This window comes from Dryas octopetala, chromosome 6, assembly GCF_963921425.1.
Source record: "Dryas octopetala chromosome 6, drDryOcto1.1, whole genome shotgun sequence".
In the NCBI taxonomy this organism is placed as follows: Eukaryota; Viridiplantae; Streptophyta; class Magnoliopsida; order Rosales; family Rosaceae; genus Dryas; species Dryas octopetala.
The window spans coordinates 12,000,148-12,016,291 of NC_141371.1; the positions used below are offsets into that span (position 1 = coordinate 12,000,148).

At 38.6% G+C, this 16,144-nt stretch overlaps 2 protein-coding genes across 2 annotated transcripts; both read right to left on the reverse strand.

Annotated features, from left to right (window-relative positions):
- Positions 1 to 234: 234 nt before the first annotated feature.
- On the reverse strand, positions 235 to 7,583 carry LOC147282421 (uncharacterized). The gene is made up of 9 exons (XM_086248213.1): positions 7,373 to 7,583; positions 7,092 to 7,191; positions 6,837 to 6,944; positions 5,282 to 6,216; positions 4,656 to 4,778; positions 4,254 to 4,563; positions 1,519 to 2,495; positions 887 to 1,009; positions 235 to 796 (listed from the first exon to the last, which is right to left on the reverse strand). Exons 4-9 carry the CDS (start codon positions 6,200 to 6,202, stop codon positions 440 to 442), a joined length of 2,811 nt encoding a protein of 936 aa, XP_086104339.1. The 5' UTR covers positions 6,203 to 6,216; positions 6,837 to 6,944; positions 7,092 to 7,191; positions 7,373 to 7,583; the 3' UTR covers positions 235 to 439.
- LOC147282422 (F-box/LRR-repeat protein At3g26922-like) lies at positions 6,302 to 12,531 on the reverse strand. Its single transcript, XM_086248214.1, is given in 6 exon segments — positions 6,302 to 6,332; positions 6,837 to 6,944; positions 7,092 to 7,191; positions 11,322 to 11,540; positions 11,594 to 11,825; positions 11,827 to 12,531. Coding segments are annotated over 6 exon segments (1,395 nt in total).
- Positions 12,532 to 16,144: the final 3,613 nt, after the last annotated feature.

Consider the following 16,144-nt stretch of genomic DNA (forward strand, 5'->3'; position numbering starts at 1 on the left):
TGTTAACGAACAAATAGGCATTCATTAAGAATTTTGGTTTAGTGAATGAAACCAATTGATGTTTAATGCTTCACCTTATACTGACTACAAACAATTTGAAGGGAGCTCAATTCTGCTACCTTGGTACCTTTAAATTCCCTAATATATTTTTATCTACATAAGAATAATAGAAAATAATTATTCAATGAAATTGATGTGATTTTCCATTGAAAATCAACAAGTCTCAAATGGCTGAACATTGCATGAGGGCAGACGTCAATATTTTCTACAGGCATGCTACCATACTCGAATTCCCCGAGAATTATACAATGGAAAGCAAATGACTGCAAACAGATCCACCCTTAGATCAACAAAGATGATGCGTTTGAGAGTCCTAAATCGTAGAATTGAAATTCAAAGATAAAAAAACAAAAAGCCACTAGAAACCTAAAACTGCACCTTAGATGATTTCTACTTGACAAGTCTTTGAACCCCTCGGAAACATTAAAAACTCCTTGTATAACTCCTCTATTTCATACACATAAGGTTCTACAGTAGAGATAGTCATCTTATCCAAAACTTCACCATTCTCTAAGAAATACTTTACAGCTTCCATCTCATTCTGTCTTCCTTTAAATCCATTTATGGAGATGGTCTTGAGGTGTGACGATAAACATTTAGGCACAGACTCTGGTGGATTCCATGGATACTCTGCACTGTACTCTTCGTACTCTTCGTACTCTTCTTCCTCTTCTGCCTCTTCTACGACCTCTTCTACCTCTTCTACCTCAAAGTATTTATCATAACAACTGTTTCCCTGACGAAAAGAATGAATGAAACGAAATGAGAATCGTCAAGCGCTTCATGTTTGCATCACGTACCATAAGTGTAAATACATCTTACTTACAACTTTTATAATAAGATATTGCAGATTAGGTGATCTCGTGAGCAACTCTACCCACCAGTAACAGCATTCATGAACGACCAGCTTCAATTCGCTCAAATTATCAAAAGCAGGTAGACAAGAAACCTTCATGAAATAAATTATTGATCAAACAGAAACTCATGCAGAAACCAGACATAAGCTTATGCATAAGATACCAAATAATATATTGACAAATTTTTTTTTTTTTTTAAAAAGACATTCAGTCTCAAAAACTCAAAAACTACATGGGTTTGGTACAAAGAAACAATAAGAAAAACCATAATACGGCAAGAAGAATGCAATATGGGAGATGCAAGGGATGTGTCTTTCCCTCGCATAGTTTAGAATACCACTGGAAAGGTGCACAAACTGTGCATGATTTGGTTTTATGAAATTACAACTCTTTTTCTTTATTGTTTCCTTTGCAAACCAAAACCTAAGTACTAAGAAATTTATGCCTTACCCCTCCACTCTTCCTCTCTACAAAAGAAAAAAAAAATGGAAACAAGCTAGTTAGTATCTGCCCTTGCCCTTTCACAATCACCCCATTCTTTCTTCCCTATAATCCTCTCTACCAAACATAGTGCAGAAGGAACAAGTTAAGGCATACTTACCTCCAACCAATGAGTTGAAAGAGACAGATATCTCACATTGGAAATTCCTGCCAGAAGTGCAGCTGCATGGTTAGCAAAGACAGCCTCGTCATCTTCAAAATGGTCGTTGAGATCAATAGTGGCTTTGGCTAAGGACATTGCATTCCACCAAAAATAATTTGGCAAAACATTCTGATAGAGATTAAGGTTTTCAAGCTTGGGGGCAGTGACAAAAAGATTGTACTCATGATCATAATTATGGTCAGTTCTGAGACTTAATCGTAGTGTTTTCAGTTCAGGCGCAGAGATGTTGAAATTCAAAATGGCCTCATGTTGAACAGTTCCATCTATAGACAAATCTTCAAGCACAGGGCAGCATGAAAAAAGCTTCCCCATGGACCCCAATGAGTCTTTATCAGGATTATAAAATGCAACATGGAGGAACAAGAGACTTGGAAAGCACCCTGATGTAGGAACATCAGTAATAAAATTTGATCTTAACTTGAGAACCTTCAACGTTTCGCAAGTGAAAAGGCTTTTAGGCAACTCAAAAGTCCTGCCTCCACTTCCACTTGTCTCAACACGAAGATCAAGTTCGACAACATTATGTGTAATGGCAGTGCGGATCCAACCATCAATATTGAAAAAATCCTCAATGCGGAGACAAAAAAGACGGAGTTTTTTAATGTCTGAGGAGTTGCGAAAGTGAAGTACATGCCCAACAAACATAAAAAAAGCAACAGGTTCAGAGAAATCTCCTTGGTGGAAGTATAGATTGGGAACAGAAGCCCATACATTCTTCCATCTTTTAGACAAAATGCTGGTCGTCACAACAAATTTTGTTGGAAACGACGAAAGTATGTGAGAAAGTACTGAATCTGGTAATTCACTGATCCCATCTTTAAATACTTCTTCAAGTACTTTCGCTTGACGCTTTGGCTTTGATCCCATTTGTACCCTGATGCTTGTTTGAGAATTAACATGATCAAATACAACAACTGTTGACAGCTTCATAGAAAATTACTTATTTAATCGTGTTCTGCTTTGTTGGCATAGAAACTGAAAGAAGAGGAAAATACATGAAATTTTTAAACCTTCATGTCTCCGTAAATTTCGATGGAAAAAGGAAATGTACGTACAATACATTAACTCTTAATTTACCCTCTCTTCTGTTCGAAAGGAAAATGCATCACAATGCAAATGTATTGTCTCTCAATGTTGATCAACAGAGGATTTTTCCAGAAAGTCAGATTATATTTGCTCTATAAATACAAAATTATTACATTAACAACACAGATTCCCTTATCATTGTTTATCAGTTTTCTGGATTACCAAACAAATCGTAATGGAGTCAAAAAGTTAAAAGAAAAAACACCTGTGAAGAACTTCTGATTGCTTGCTCAGAAACGGCAGCGTCTTCACCATCAGTGCAATCTGGTGTGAACCTTCCATACTCTTTTTGGGTATTTATAGGCCTCGATTGCCTTTTTTTTTCATCATATATTTATATAAGATGGAGGATCATAGACCAAAGGCCCAGAAGAACAAAACTGGCCTGGAACATGTCTGGGCTTAGATAAGCCCAAAACATCAGTTCCTGGAAGGCTAGATGGGGTTTTTTTTTTTTTTTTTTAAAGATATTGCTTGAAACATGAACGGATTGAGACTTAAAACTTCTCGAAAAAAATTTCACTAAACCATCCTAAACTAGGAACTTTCTTGAGCAGCACGACAAGTCATTGAATGAAGATGAAGTCCCCTGTTTCCCTAAAGATATAGGTACGTACCTTGCTCTCTTGTTCTTGTATATAATAACTTTTTTTTTTTTTTTGTTAGGCTGCTCAGAAACTTAGGGAAATAAATTCCTTTAAATTTTTGAAGTTTCAGTTTTGATTATGAGATTTTGGGTGAAACCGTGGAAGTTTGATTTTGGTGTGGAGTGTACTACTGTACTTCTTCGACTATCTGTGTTTCATAAGCATGCACTTAAGTACTAGCTGTCAGAGTGTCAGTTTGCAAATATTAGTTATATTAAAGACTCAAATATATCACTTTACAAGAAATACTTTACAGCTCCCATCTCATCCTTATGGAGACAGTCATGAGGTGTGACAACAAACATTTGAGCACAAACTCTGGTGGATTTCATGGATGCTCTGCATGACAATCTAATAGCTCAAACCTTACATAAGTTTATAAGAGAATCTGTTTTGTACAAATTATACTTATCATAGAAAAATCAAGAAGAGAACAGTTTAATGTTTCCCCTCTAATATACTGGTTGATTTACTGACTTTTGTGTGAGCATTAGGAACAGTCCCCTGATGGTTAGTAAATGAAACCAATGGTTGTTTAATATTTGCTCCTCTTATACTGACTACAAGTCTACGTGTTTCTCATTTTTTTTTTTTTTTTTCATTTACCAAAAAATAAATATATGAGAAACTCTCTACTTAAAAAAAGACAATTACATGAGAAATTAAGGAACAAATGATTTGAAGGAGCATAATATATGCTCCTACACTGCCACCTTTCAACTCCCTGATGCATCGTTATCTACATAAAAAGAATGGCGATTAATAGTTCAATCAAGTTGAATTAACCATAATCGAATTCCCCTAAAGAATTATACAATGGAAAACAAAAGACTGAAATAGCTGCGCCCTAAGATTAACAGAGATGATGAAAGTCCTACTGAATCCTAGATCATAACTTCAAAGATAAAATCCTCTAAAAACCTATAACTGCTTCTTAGATAAAGTCTACTTTACAAGTCTTTGAACCCCTTGGAAACATTAAGAATTCCTTGTATAACTCCTTTTCTGTATACATAAATCCATAGATTTTCCTAGAAGAAATAGTCATCTTATCCAAAACTTCACCGTTCTTTAAGAAATACTTTGCGGCTTCCATCTCATCATGTCTTCCACGGAATCCTCTTATGTTGATGCTCTTGAGCTGTGACAACAAACAAATTGGCACAAACTCTGGTGGATTCCACGTATCCTCTGAGTGTTCTTCGTCTGAGTATTCTTCGTCTGGGGATTCTTCATTACATTTGTTGCCCTAACAATTATTTAAAATAATAAATGATATGAGAATCTGCAAGAGCTTCATCTTGGCATCACGTATTATAAGTGTAAAGACATCTTACTTACAACTTCTAAAACAAGATCCTTCAGATTTTGTGATCTCTTGAGAAACTCTGGCCACCAGTAACAGCAATTATGAACAACCAGCTTCAATTTGCTCAAATTATCAAAAGCAGGCAGACGAGAAGCCTTCGTGTAAGATAATGTAATTGTTCAAACAGATACTCATGCAGAATCAAATATAAGTGAATGACAAAGTGCTTCAAATCATATATTGCGAAAATGAAAAAAGGAACAAAAAAAAAAGCCTTCAGTCAAAAAAACTACCTTGGGTACAGAGACAGAATAACAAGAAGCATAAGCTTTTCATGATTTGCTTTTGTATGTAAAAGGGAATAAAGCTGACTTATGTAATTACAATTCCTTTTCTTTATTATTTCCATTCCAAACCACACAACCAAATCAATATTATTTAATTTCTTTCATTCCAATCAACCTGTCTAACTTTGAAGGGATTGAAAATGATGGGGCCACATGTATGCCTCACTAGTCACCCTCCCTCTTCCCCTCTCCAAAAGAAGAAAAGGGATCAAGTATACATCTGTCCTTCCCCTTTCCTAATCAACCCTTTCTTTCTTTCTTATAGTCTTGTCTACCAAACATAATGCAAGAGGAACAAGTTAGGGAAGTACCTCCAAAAAATGAATGGAAAGAGACAAATATCTAACATTGGAAATTCCTGCCAGAAGCGTAGCTGTATGGTTACCAAAGGCAGTCTTGTCTTCTACAAAATGGCCATCGAATCCAATTGTGGCTCTTGCTAAGGACTTTGCATTCTCCCAAAAATAATTCGATAAAGCATTCGGATGAAGATTAAAGTTTTCAAGATTGGGGGCATTAATAAAAAAATTGTGCTCTTGATAATAAGGATGGTCACATCTGCAGAATCTTATTCTTAGTGACTTCAGCTCAGGTGCAGAGATGTTGATATTCAAAACAACATCATCTTGAAGAAATCCAACTATTCTCAAATCTTCAAGCACAGGGCAGCAAGAAAAAAGCTTTTCCATTGAGCGTTTATCGGGCTTATGAACTGTGACATGGAGTAACTTGAGACTTGGGAAACACCCTGATGAAGGAGTATTAGTAATAAAATTTGATGTCAGCTTCAAAACCTTCAGCGTTTTACACATGAAAAGGCTTTTAGGCAACTCAAATATCTGGCCTCCAGATTTAAGCACACAAAGATCAAGTTCAACAGGATTACGCCTAATGGCAGTGCGAATCCAACCATCAATGTGTGGAAAATCTCCAATATGGGGATTACGGGGACAAATACAATCAAGACTGAATTTTCGAATGTCTGATGAGTCGCGAAAGAAAAGTGCACGCTCAACAAACATCGAAAAAGCAATAAAGTCAGAGAAATCTTCATCGTCGAAGTTTAGATTAGGAACAGAAGCCCACATTTTCTTCCATCTTTTGGACAAAATGCTGGTCCTCACAGCATATTTTGTTTGAAAGAACGAAAGTATGTGACATATAATTGAATCTGGTAATGCACTAATCCTATCTTCAAGAACTCCGGCTTGAACCTTTGACTTCGAAACCATTTGTACCTTGTAGCCTTTTTGAGAATTAACATGGTCAAATTAGAAGCACTAGCAGCTTAAGAAACTTTTATACGTAATATTCCATACAAAATTACTTATTCAATTATGTTCTGCCTTATTTACATAGAAACTGAAGCCAAGGAGAAAAAACAAATGAAATATTATTCAATTAAAATTGGATATAAAAACTCTTAATTCAAACTAGGGGTGGGCGCGGTGCGGTTCGACTCACTTTTCCCGCGGAACCGTGCTCCGCGCCAGACATAAATAGACGGTGCGGTTCGGTGCTTAAAACCGTGAAAAAAATAAAAAAACCGAACCAAACCAAACCGTCTTGAATGCGGTGCGGTGCGGTTCTCACCACGGTTCTTGGCCTGCTTAAGTTCACTATCAATTCAGTTCCTAAGTCAATTGATTAAATTCACTATCTTGTAACAAATCAATTCAGTTCCTAAGTCAATTTCTTTTAGCAATTACACAAAAATCCCTAATTGATTGAATTTCGAAACCAGCAACAATTACACAAAAATCCCCAAATTTGATTCTTTGAATTCGAAACCCTAGTTTCACTGTTTTAGAGTGAGAGACAGAGATGAGAGACGAGACTTCATAGTGAGAGAGATGACATACATACCTGTTCAGATTAGAAGCTGCGAGCCTGCGACCTTGTGACCCTGCAACCTTTGAGTCTTCGACAGAGATGAGAGGCGAGAGGCGAGAGAGTGAGAGAGATGACTGAGAGCTGCAATTACACAAAAATCCCCAAATTAGAATTCGAAACCCTAGTGACAGATGAGAGACAGAGATGAGAGGGTGAAGTATGAGAGACGAGAGAATGAGAGATGATACATTGAGACTTAGAGTGAGAGTGAGAGACAATGAGACATACCTGTTCAGTTGTGATTTGCGAAGCCTGCGACGGTGCGACCTTCTAGTCTTCGACAGAGATGAGAGGCGAGAGGCGAGAGAGTGAAAGAGATGACTGAGAGCTGCAATAATTGCAGTGCAATAACACAAAAATCCCCAAATTAGAATTCGAAACCCTAGTTTGAATTGGAAACCCTAGTGACAGATGAGAGACAGAGATGAGAGGGTAAAGTCTGAGAGACGAGAGAAAGAGAGATGAGACATTGAGACTTGAGAGTGAGAGACAATGAGACATACGCATACCTGTTCAGTTGCGATTTGCGAAGCCTGCGACGGTGTGACATCCTAGTCTTCGACAGAGATGGGGAGAGAATGAGCGAGAGAGAGAGAGAGAGAGAGGCCAACGCGAGAGAGCTGAGTGAGTTAGTGAGTCGGTGACTGAGAGCTCAGAGTCGGACTGAGAGAGATGAGTGAGACTGTGAGACTGAAAGAGAGAGGGCGGCGCGAGATTGGGGTTTGGTTTATCAGTTTATGTTTTACTGTTTTAGCCTTTTAGGTTTGTGTTTTGGTGTTTTACTGTTGTAGACGTGTAGTGAATTAAGTTTTTTATTTTTGGGGTTTAGAACTTTAGATTGGGGTTTCGTTTGGGGTTTAGAAGTTTAGATTGGGGTTTCGTTTGGGGTTTCGTCTGTTTATTACATTTACATATGTTTTAATGATTTATAAAAATTATAAAACATATATTTTGGGGTTTGGCAAGATTGGGGTTTCGTCTTTTTATTACATTTACATATATTTTAATGTTTTATAAAAATTATAAAACATATGTTTTGGGGTTTGGCAAGATTGGGGTTTCATCTTTTTATTACATTTACATATGCTTTAATGTTTTGGGGTTTGGTAAGATTGGGGTTTTGTTTGGGGTTTGGTCTTTTTATTATATTTATATATGTTTTATTGTTTTAATGTTTTATAATTTATATAAAACATATTTTTTGGGTTTGGCCATATTGGGGTTTCGTTTGGGGTTTGGTCTTTTTATTACATTTACATATGTTTTATAATTTATATAAAACATATTTTTTTGGGTTTAGCCATATTGGGGTTTCGTTTGGGGTTTGGTCTTTTTATTACATTTACATATGTTTAAAATTTTTGAATGTTTTATAGTTTATATAAAATATATGTTTTGGGGTTTGAGCAATTGGATTTGTTTTGGGCTTTGGGACTTTGGGGTTTGGTTGGGCAAACTAGTTTATGTAACTAGACTATATAGAGTATATAGAATATATAAAATTTTAAACTTTATGGTTTAGGGTTTAGAGAATGAGAGATGAGTTGCAACCAAACCCTATATCATAAGTTTTAAATCCTTATACTATAAACCCTAATATTCTAAACCTTATACCATAAATTTTAAATCCTATACCTTATTACCTTATATGGCATATACCCTATATACACTTATATAGTATATAACTATATATTATACCCTAGAACTATAAACAATTAAAAATTTTAGTATATAGAGTATAAACTATAAATAATATACTAATTTTTTTTATATAGAATATAAAGAATATACTAATTTTATTATATAGGGTAATGGGTATAACTAAAATTATATACTAAAACATTATTAATTTATTATTATATTATATATCTAGAAAATAGGTTATAGGGTTATATAAAATATATTTTAGGGTTTAAACCCTTAAAATATAGCTAGGTTAATATTAAATTTAATATTTTATTAGGGTTTAGGGTCTAAAGTGTATAAAAATGTGTACAAAAAGTGTATAAAAAGTATATAAAAATGGTATAAATATATATAAAATGGTGTATATGACAATATGTGTATAAAAATATAAAAATATATATTTTTTGCAAATATGCGGTGCGGTTCGGTTCGGTGCGGTTAAATAAGGTGTAGAACCGGAACCGGAACCGGAGAGAAGCGGTGCGGTTCGGTTTTTTTTGCGGTGTTGACTTTTTTTGGTCAACGCGGTTTTTTGCGGTTTTTTTGCGGTGTGGTTCGGCCGGTTTTGGCGGTCCGCGGTTAATATGCCCACCCCTAATTCAAACTCTGTTTGGTTAGATAGAAACTAAAGGAAAATACATGAAAATGTAAATGTATTGTCTCTCAATATTGCTTTATAAATTGAAACTTTATAATAAAAACACAAAGGGTAAGACTTTAAATTTCTATTCCTTTATTATTTTTCTCAATTTTCTTGGTAACCAAACAAATCGAAGGAAAGTCAAAAAGTTAAAAAAGACAAGTACCTGGTAAGGTGACCTAGAGAAACACTACAAAATATACTGTGAGCAGTAGAACCACGAGAGTAACCCTAACGCCAGCGTTTTCACCATCTCTGCATTCTTGCGTGAACCTTCCACACTCTTTTTGAGAATTTATAAAAAGCCTAGATAGGCTTTTTTCGATCTTTTTCATATTTTGTAAAGATGTAGGGCCATAGGCCCAAAAGGACAAAACTAGATAGGAGGCTATGTAGGCTTTTCTTATTTAGTTTGACAGTGCTTTTAGAAGTTTTAAAAGCGCTTTCATATAGTCAAAAGCGTTTCTAGTTGTGTTTGGCAAAAAAAAAAAAAAAAAACGCTTTAAGATTTTAAAAATACTTGGAAGTGCTTCCAAGTATATTCACAAGAAGTACTTGAATTTTTTTCAAAAAATTTTTATATTTTTCTAATAAAAAGTGCTTCTAGTGAAATAGGTGCTTCTAAGTACATTCACAAGAAATACTTGAATTTTTTTCGAAAAAAATTTTATATCTTTCTAATAAAAAGCGCTTCTAGTGAAATTGGTGTTTCATCAGGAAGCGCTTCCAAGTACATTCACAAGAAACACTTAAATTTTTTTCAAAAAAATTATCTTTCTAATAAAAAGCGCTTCTAGTGAAATAGATGCTTTCTCAGGAAGCGCTTTCAAGTATATTCACAAGATGCACTTGAATTTTTTTCAAAAAAAATTTCTAATAAAAAGCGCTTCTAGTGAAGCGCTATTAAATAAAAGCACTCCCAAACAAACCCTAAGTGATTAGAGATTTGGCAAAATCATATACGACATGATAATATAACACGTATACACACGGAAAAATTGATGATCAATCTAGTCATATCGGATTGAGATCAGGATATTAACGAGTCATGTTAGAGCATTGGAATAGGTATCATAATTGAGGTTCTATTTCTAATTACAATAATACTATACTTACCAGATTCTTATATCATATTTTTATACCATCTTACGTGTCATTACGTTACTGGACAGAGTTTTTTTTTTTTGTTGGTTTTTATTTTTATTTTTTTAGTGTTCAATGTATAAATGTCATGTAAGTTGCCACATAAGGTGGTATAAAATTGTGGTATAAAAATGTGAGATGTCTAGCATTACTGTTCTAATTATGGTACCTCGAGCCAAAAAAAACCAACTCCAAAGCAGTTGGTTCTATGGCGATGGGCATAATAGTAGGACATTTATGTAGACTTTCGTACGATAATAGGGTTCAAGTTCCATCTAATCCCACCATTTTCCCATAATCTCATTCTCATTAATTATTTCCTGTAATTTTAGTTTCTTAATTATTTCTTGTAATATAATTTTAAAAACATGCAGGGAAAGAAGAACAAATTAAGGTGATGCAGGACCAGAACTGGATCTTTAGGGAAATTCAATTTGACAAGTCTTACAACTCCATCTCATGACCTATACAATCTTGACATAAGAAGGTTTGTTAACGAACAAATAGGCATTGATGCTGAGGATTAAACAAAAAGAAAGAATTTTGGATTAGTGAATGAAAGCAATTGATGTTTAATGCTTCCCCTTATACTGACTACAAACAATTATATGAAAAATTTAGCAACAAACAATTTGAAGGAGCTCAATTCTCCTACACTGGCACCTTTAAATTGCCTACTATATTTTTATCTACATAAGAATAATAGAAAATAGTTAATCAATGAAATTGATGTGATTTTCCATTGAAAATCATTAAGTCTCAAATGGCTGAACATTGCATGAGGGCAGATGTCAATATATATTTTCTACAGGCATGCTACCATAATCAAATTCCCCAAGAGAATTATACAATGGAAAGCAAATGACTCCAAACAGATCCACCCTTAGATCAACATAGATGATGCTTTTGAGAGTCCTAAATCCTAGAATTGAACTTCAAAGATAAAATTTCCTCTAGAAACCTAAAACTACACCTTAGATAAATTCTACTTGACAAGTCTTTGAACCCCTTGGAAACATTAAAAACTCCAAGTATAACTCCTCGATCTATGTCATGCACATAAGTTTCTACAGTAGAGATAGTCATCTTGTCCAAAACTTCACCATTCTGTAAGAAATACTTTGCGGCTTCCATCTCATTCTGTCTTCCTTTGAATCCAATTATGGAGATGTTCTTGAGGTGTGACGATAAACATTTAGGCACAAACTCTGGTGGATTCCATGGATACTCTGCGCGGTCTTGGTAAACAGTTAGGGCATACTTACTTTCGACCAATAAGTTGAAAGCGACAGATATCTAACATTGGAAATTCCTGCCAGAAGTGCAGCTGCATGGTTAGCAAAGTCAGCCTTGCCATCTTCAAAATGGTCGTAGAGATCAATAGTGGCTTTGGCTAAGGACGTTGCATTCTCCCAAAAATAATTTGGCAAAACATTCTGATAGAGATTAAGGTTTTCAAGCTTGGGGACAGTGACAAAAAGATTGAACTCATGGAGTCTCATGGTCATAATTATGGTCAGTTCTGAAACTTAATCGTAGTGTCTTCAGTTCAGGCGCAGAGATGTTGAAATTCAAAATGGCCTCATGTTGAACAGTTCCATCAATAGACAAATCTTCAAGCACAGGGCAGCATGAAAAAAGCTTCCCCATGGACTCCAATGAATCTTTATCGGGATTATAAAATTCGATGTGGAGGAACTTGAGACTTGGCAAGCACCCTGATGTAGGAACATCTGTAATAAAATTTGATCTCAACTTCAGAACCTTCAAAGTTTCGCACTTGAAAAGGCTTTTAGGCAACTCAAAAATCTTCTTGTATCCACATCCACTTGTTTCAACACGAAGATCAAGTTCGACAACATTATGTGTAATGGCAGTGCGAATCCAACCATCAAAATTGAAAAAATCCTCAACGCCGAAACAAAAAAGACGGAATTTATTCATGTCAGACGAGTTTCGAAAGTGAAGAACACGCCCAACAAACATAAAAAAAGCAACAGAGTCAGAGAAATCTCCTTGGTGGAAGTGTAGATTGGGAACAGAAGCCCATACATTCTTCCATCTTTTAGACAAAATGCTTGTCGTCACAACAAATTTTGTTGGAAACCACGAAAGTATGTTAAAAAGTACTGAATCTGGTAATTTACTGATCCTATCTTCTTCAGCTACTTTCGCTTGACGCTTTGGCTTTGATCCCATCTGTATTTTGTACCCTGATGCTTGTTTGAGAATTAACATGGTCAAATACAAGCACTTACTGTTGATAGCTTATGAAAATTTTATACATAAACGTTCATAGAACATTACTTATTTAATCGTGTTCTGCTTTGTTGGCGTAGAAACTGAAAGAAGAGGAAAATACATGAAATTTTTAAACCTTCATGTCTCCGTAAATTTCGATGGAAAAAGGAAAAGTACGTACAATAAATTAAATTCTTAATTTACCCTCTCTTCTGTTCGATAGAAACTAAAGGAAACTGCATCACAATGCAAATTTATTGTCTATCAATGTTGGACAGAGGAATTTTCCAGAAAGTCAGATTATATAAGCTCTATAAATACAAAATTTACATTAATTAACAACACAAAGAATATTCCCTTAGTTCTGATTGGTTGCTCAGAAACGGCAGCGTCTTCACCATCAGTCCTGCAATCTGGTGTGAACCTTCAATACTCTTTTTGGGTATTTATAGGCCTCGATTTTTTTTTTCTTTATATATTTATATAAGATGGAGGGTCATAGGCCAAAGGCCCAGAAGAACAAATTAAACTAGCCAGGAACATGTCTAGGCTTAGATAAGCCCAAAACATCAGCCCCTGGAAGGTTAATTAGATGGGTTTTTATTTTTAAGATATTCTTGAAATGATTCGAACTTAGGACTTCTCGAGAAAAATTTCACTAAACCATCCTAAACTAGGAATTTTCTTGAGCAGCACGACAAGTCGTTGAATGAAGATGGAGTCCCCTATTTCCCTAAAGATATAGGTACGTGTTGATGCCCAAAAATGGTAGAGCAGTCAACGTCGAGTCGAACCACGTAGGTCCGTTGACCCACCACTGAGCGGATGACACGTCGAAGTGGGGCAGGAACGGGTAGCTGGGTCCGACTGGTGAGTAATGAGAGAGTATGATATCCAGAGCACCCTGCACAGGTACACAAAAGTGAGCGGGAAGGGCACCGGTGTGGTGCCGGCCAAAGCTCCTCCGACGCTCAAGTCAGTGTTCAGAGAGATCTGAGAGCAGAGTGAGTGAATAGTATAATAGTGATTTCAGTTGTCCTTTTGTGACAAGAAGGTACCTCTTTTATAGTACCTTTGGAAGAGTGTCAACCAATCTGGTGATGACACGTGTCCCTTGTGATGACTTGCACTGTAGGAGCGCCACGTGTCACCGGTCTCGAGGATCCGAGTGAGTTGACACGGGTCGGGGCCTAGGAGGCTGGAGCTTAGGAGGCCGGAGCCTATGGGGCCGGAGCTTAGGAGGCCGGAGCCTATGGGGCCGGAGCCTAGAAGGTCAAGGCCTAGGAGGCCGGAGCCTAGCGGGGGCTTAGCTTTTGGGTCTAGGCCCAAACGACATGATGTTAAGCCTTGTGTGACTTGTCGTTATGCCCAGATGATTAATCATACGAACAGAAGTCCCCCAAGTTTCCGAGCAGAAGATACTTCTTGGTTGGGAACTTTGTACACACAGAAGTCCGAGCAGAACGACAAGTAACCACATGCTTGTTCCTGCTTAAGATACTGTTTAGAAGTCCCCCAAGTTCCTGAGCAAGAAAAGCTGTACTGTAGGAAAGCTTGGGGGGTTACATATGAAAGATCTTTTTTTTTTTTTTTTTTTTTTTTTTTTTTTTTTTTTTTTGAGTTTCTGATCACCCTGTATTCCGAGCAGTAGACACTTCGTGTAATCCCAGTGAATCTCGTCCGATTTTAATGGTGGGATGTCGCCCTTTGTAAATGAGAATCTGGCATGAAATGGTAGAGCCCAAATATAAAGATTTCCACACCCTCATCTCTCCCTTTTTCTTTTGTACTATGTTAGGAGAGAGAGAGCTACCCTTTTTTTTTTGAAGTTCCGAATATAGGCTGCCCCTCTTTTTTTTTGTGTGTTTGAAACTGGAGTGAACTAAATAGAGGGGGCGGGTTGGAGGGCTCGGATCCAAAAAGGGGGGGGGCTGCTCGGGTTTGAAGAAGCAGGAGGGGCCGGGTCATCTCGGGTCGGCGGCGCGGAGCGGAGGAGCAGGAGAGAGGCTGGTCGTCGGGCTCGGGTTGAGGAGTGGTGCCTGGATCGGGTGCCTCGTGGTGCTGCACGGCGCGGAATGAAGGAGTGGTGCCCGGATCGGGTTTGCTCGTGGTGCTGCACGATGCGGATCGGAGGCTCGGAGTGAAGAGGGGATCTCGGGCCGGAGGTCTGGAACTCGGGGCGAGTGCTCAGTGAGGGCTCGGAATCGAGGGGCTTGGGCTGTGGATTCCGGGCTCGGGCCGGATTTGGAGGGGTCGGCGTCGAAGATCCAGCCCGGAGCTGCAGGCTCTGCGCGGGGCGGGGGGGTGGATCTGTTCGGGTCAGGTCAGGCTGCTCGGGCAGGAGTGTTGGGCGCGGGCTGCTCGGGCAGGAGGGTTGTTGGCGCGGGCTGCTCGGGCAGGAGGGGCTGCTCGGGCAGGAGGGGCTGCTCGGGACTGCTCCACTTGGCTCGGGTGTGGCTGCTCGGAAGCGGCGCAGGGGGGCTGCTCGGGTTGTGCAGGGGGGCTGCTCGGAAGCGTGGGGCAGCAGCTCGGGTGTGAATGGTTTAGAAAATTAGAGCTTGAGGTAGGCACGTTGAAATTCTTCCTAGCCCTGTGAGTTGTTGATTTTGCCTTGGAAAATGTAAAATTGTGAGAAATTGTAATTGGGGAACCCGATGCGGACCTTTGAATTGTGATTTCTGAATTGTGAAAATTGTGAGTAGGGGCAGGTGGAGGTGCTCGGGTGCACGGGTGCTCGGGTGCACGGGTGCACGGGTGCACGGGTGCACGGGTGCTCGGCTGCGCGGCTGCTCGGGCAGGAGGTGGTGCTCGGGTGCACGGGTGCTCAGGTGCACGGGTGCACGGGTGCTCGGGTGCACGGGTGCACGGGTGCTCGGCTGCTCGGGCAGGAGGTGGTGCTCGGGTGCACGGGTGCTCGGCTGCTCGGGCAGGAGGTGGTGCAAGTGGATATGAGCCTTGCTGAGCACTGGGTAGGCCACACGCCTTTATTTTGGACCTTGTAATTTATTGGGTGTTGTTGTGTTTTTGGCCAGGTACATAGGAAACAAGATTAGTGGGTCGGAACCCGTCTGAGCCGTTGAAGCCGCGGAAGACTGGTAAGGCATGGGTTGTCATGGCTCTTCCCCTTGAATTGATTTTTTGAATATTGGCTTTGATAAATGGTTGGTGGCTGAACATGAGAAAGTAATAGGGTGAACGTTGTAAATTTGGGGGCGGGAGAGCACTTATGAGGGGTGGGAAACCAGTAGTGATATGATATGTCTATTGTGTTGTCTTGGTATTCCGAGCACTTCCCATCTTGATTTTTTTTTGTCTTGGATGGGCAGGTGTGGTGGGATCGAACATTCCATGGTTTCCTCAGACGATTCGTCGAGGGAGGGCAATTCCATGGATGATGGAGGGTCCGACCAGGCGTCTACAAGTGATGGGACACCGACGAGGCCAAGTGTGCCCCGACCCCAGATGGGGTGTGGAAACATGGGGGTGGGCAAGTGGTCGGGCAGAACAATGCATTGCAGGCTGAGCTACTGCAGGTCAGGAAGGAGGCGGACCAGGCTAGGCAAGAGTTGGA

What these genes read in the sequence shown, in the direction of transcription:
- LOC147282421 (XM_086248213.1), bottom strand. Translation starts at nt 6,202, where the DNA reads ATGGTTTCGAAGTCAAAGGTTCAAGCCGGAGTTCTTGAAGATAGGATT. An exon ending in TTTCAACTCATTGGTTGGAG is followed by an intron (nt 1,010 to 1,518) that starts GTAAGTATGCCT and finishes TATTTCATGAAG; the next exon opens with GTTTCTTGTCTACCTGCTTT. An exon ending in AATATCTTATTATAAAAGTT is followed by an intron (nt 797 to 886) that starts GTAAGTAAGATG and finishes TCTTTTCGTCAG; the next exon opens with GGAAACAGTTGTTATGATAA.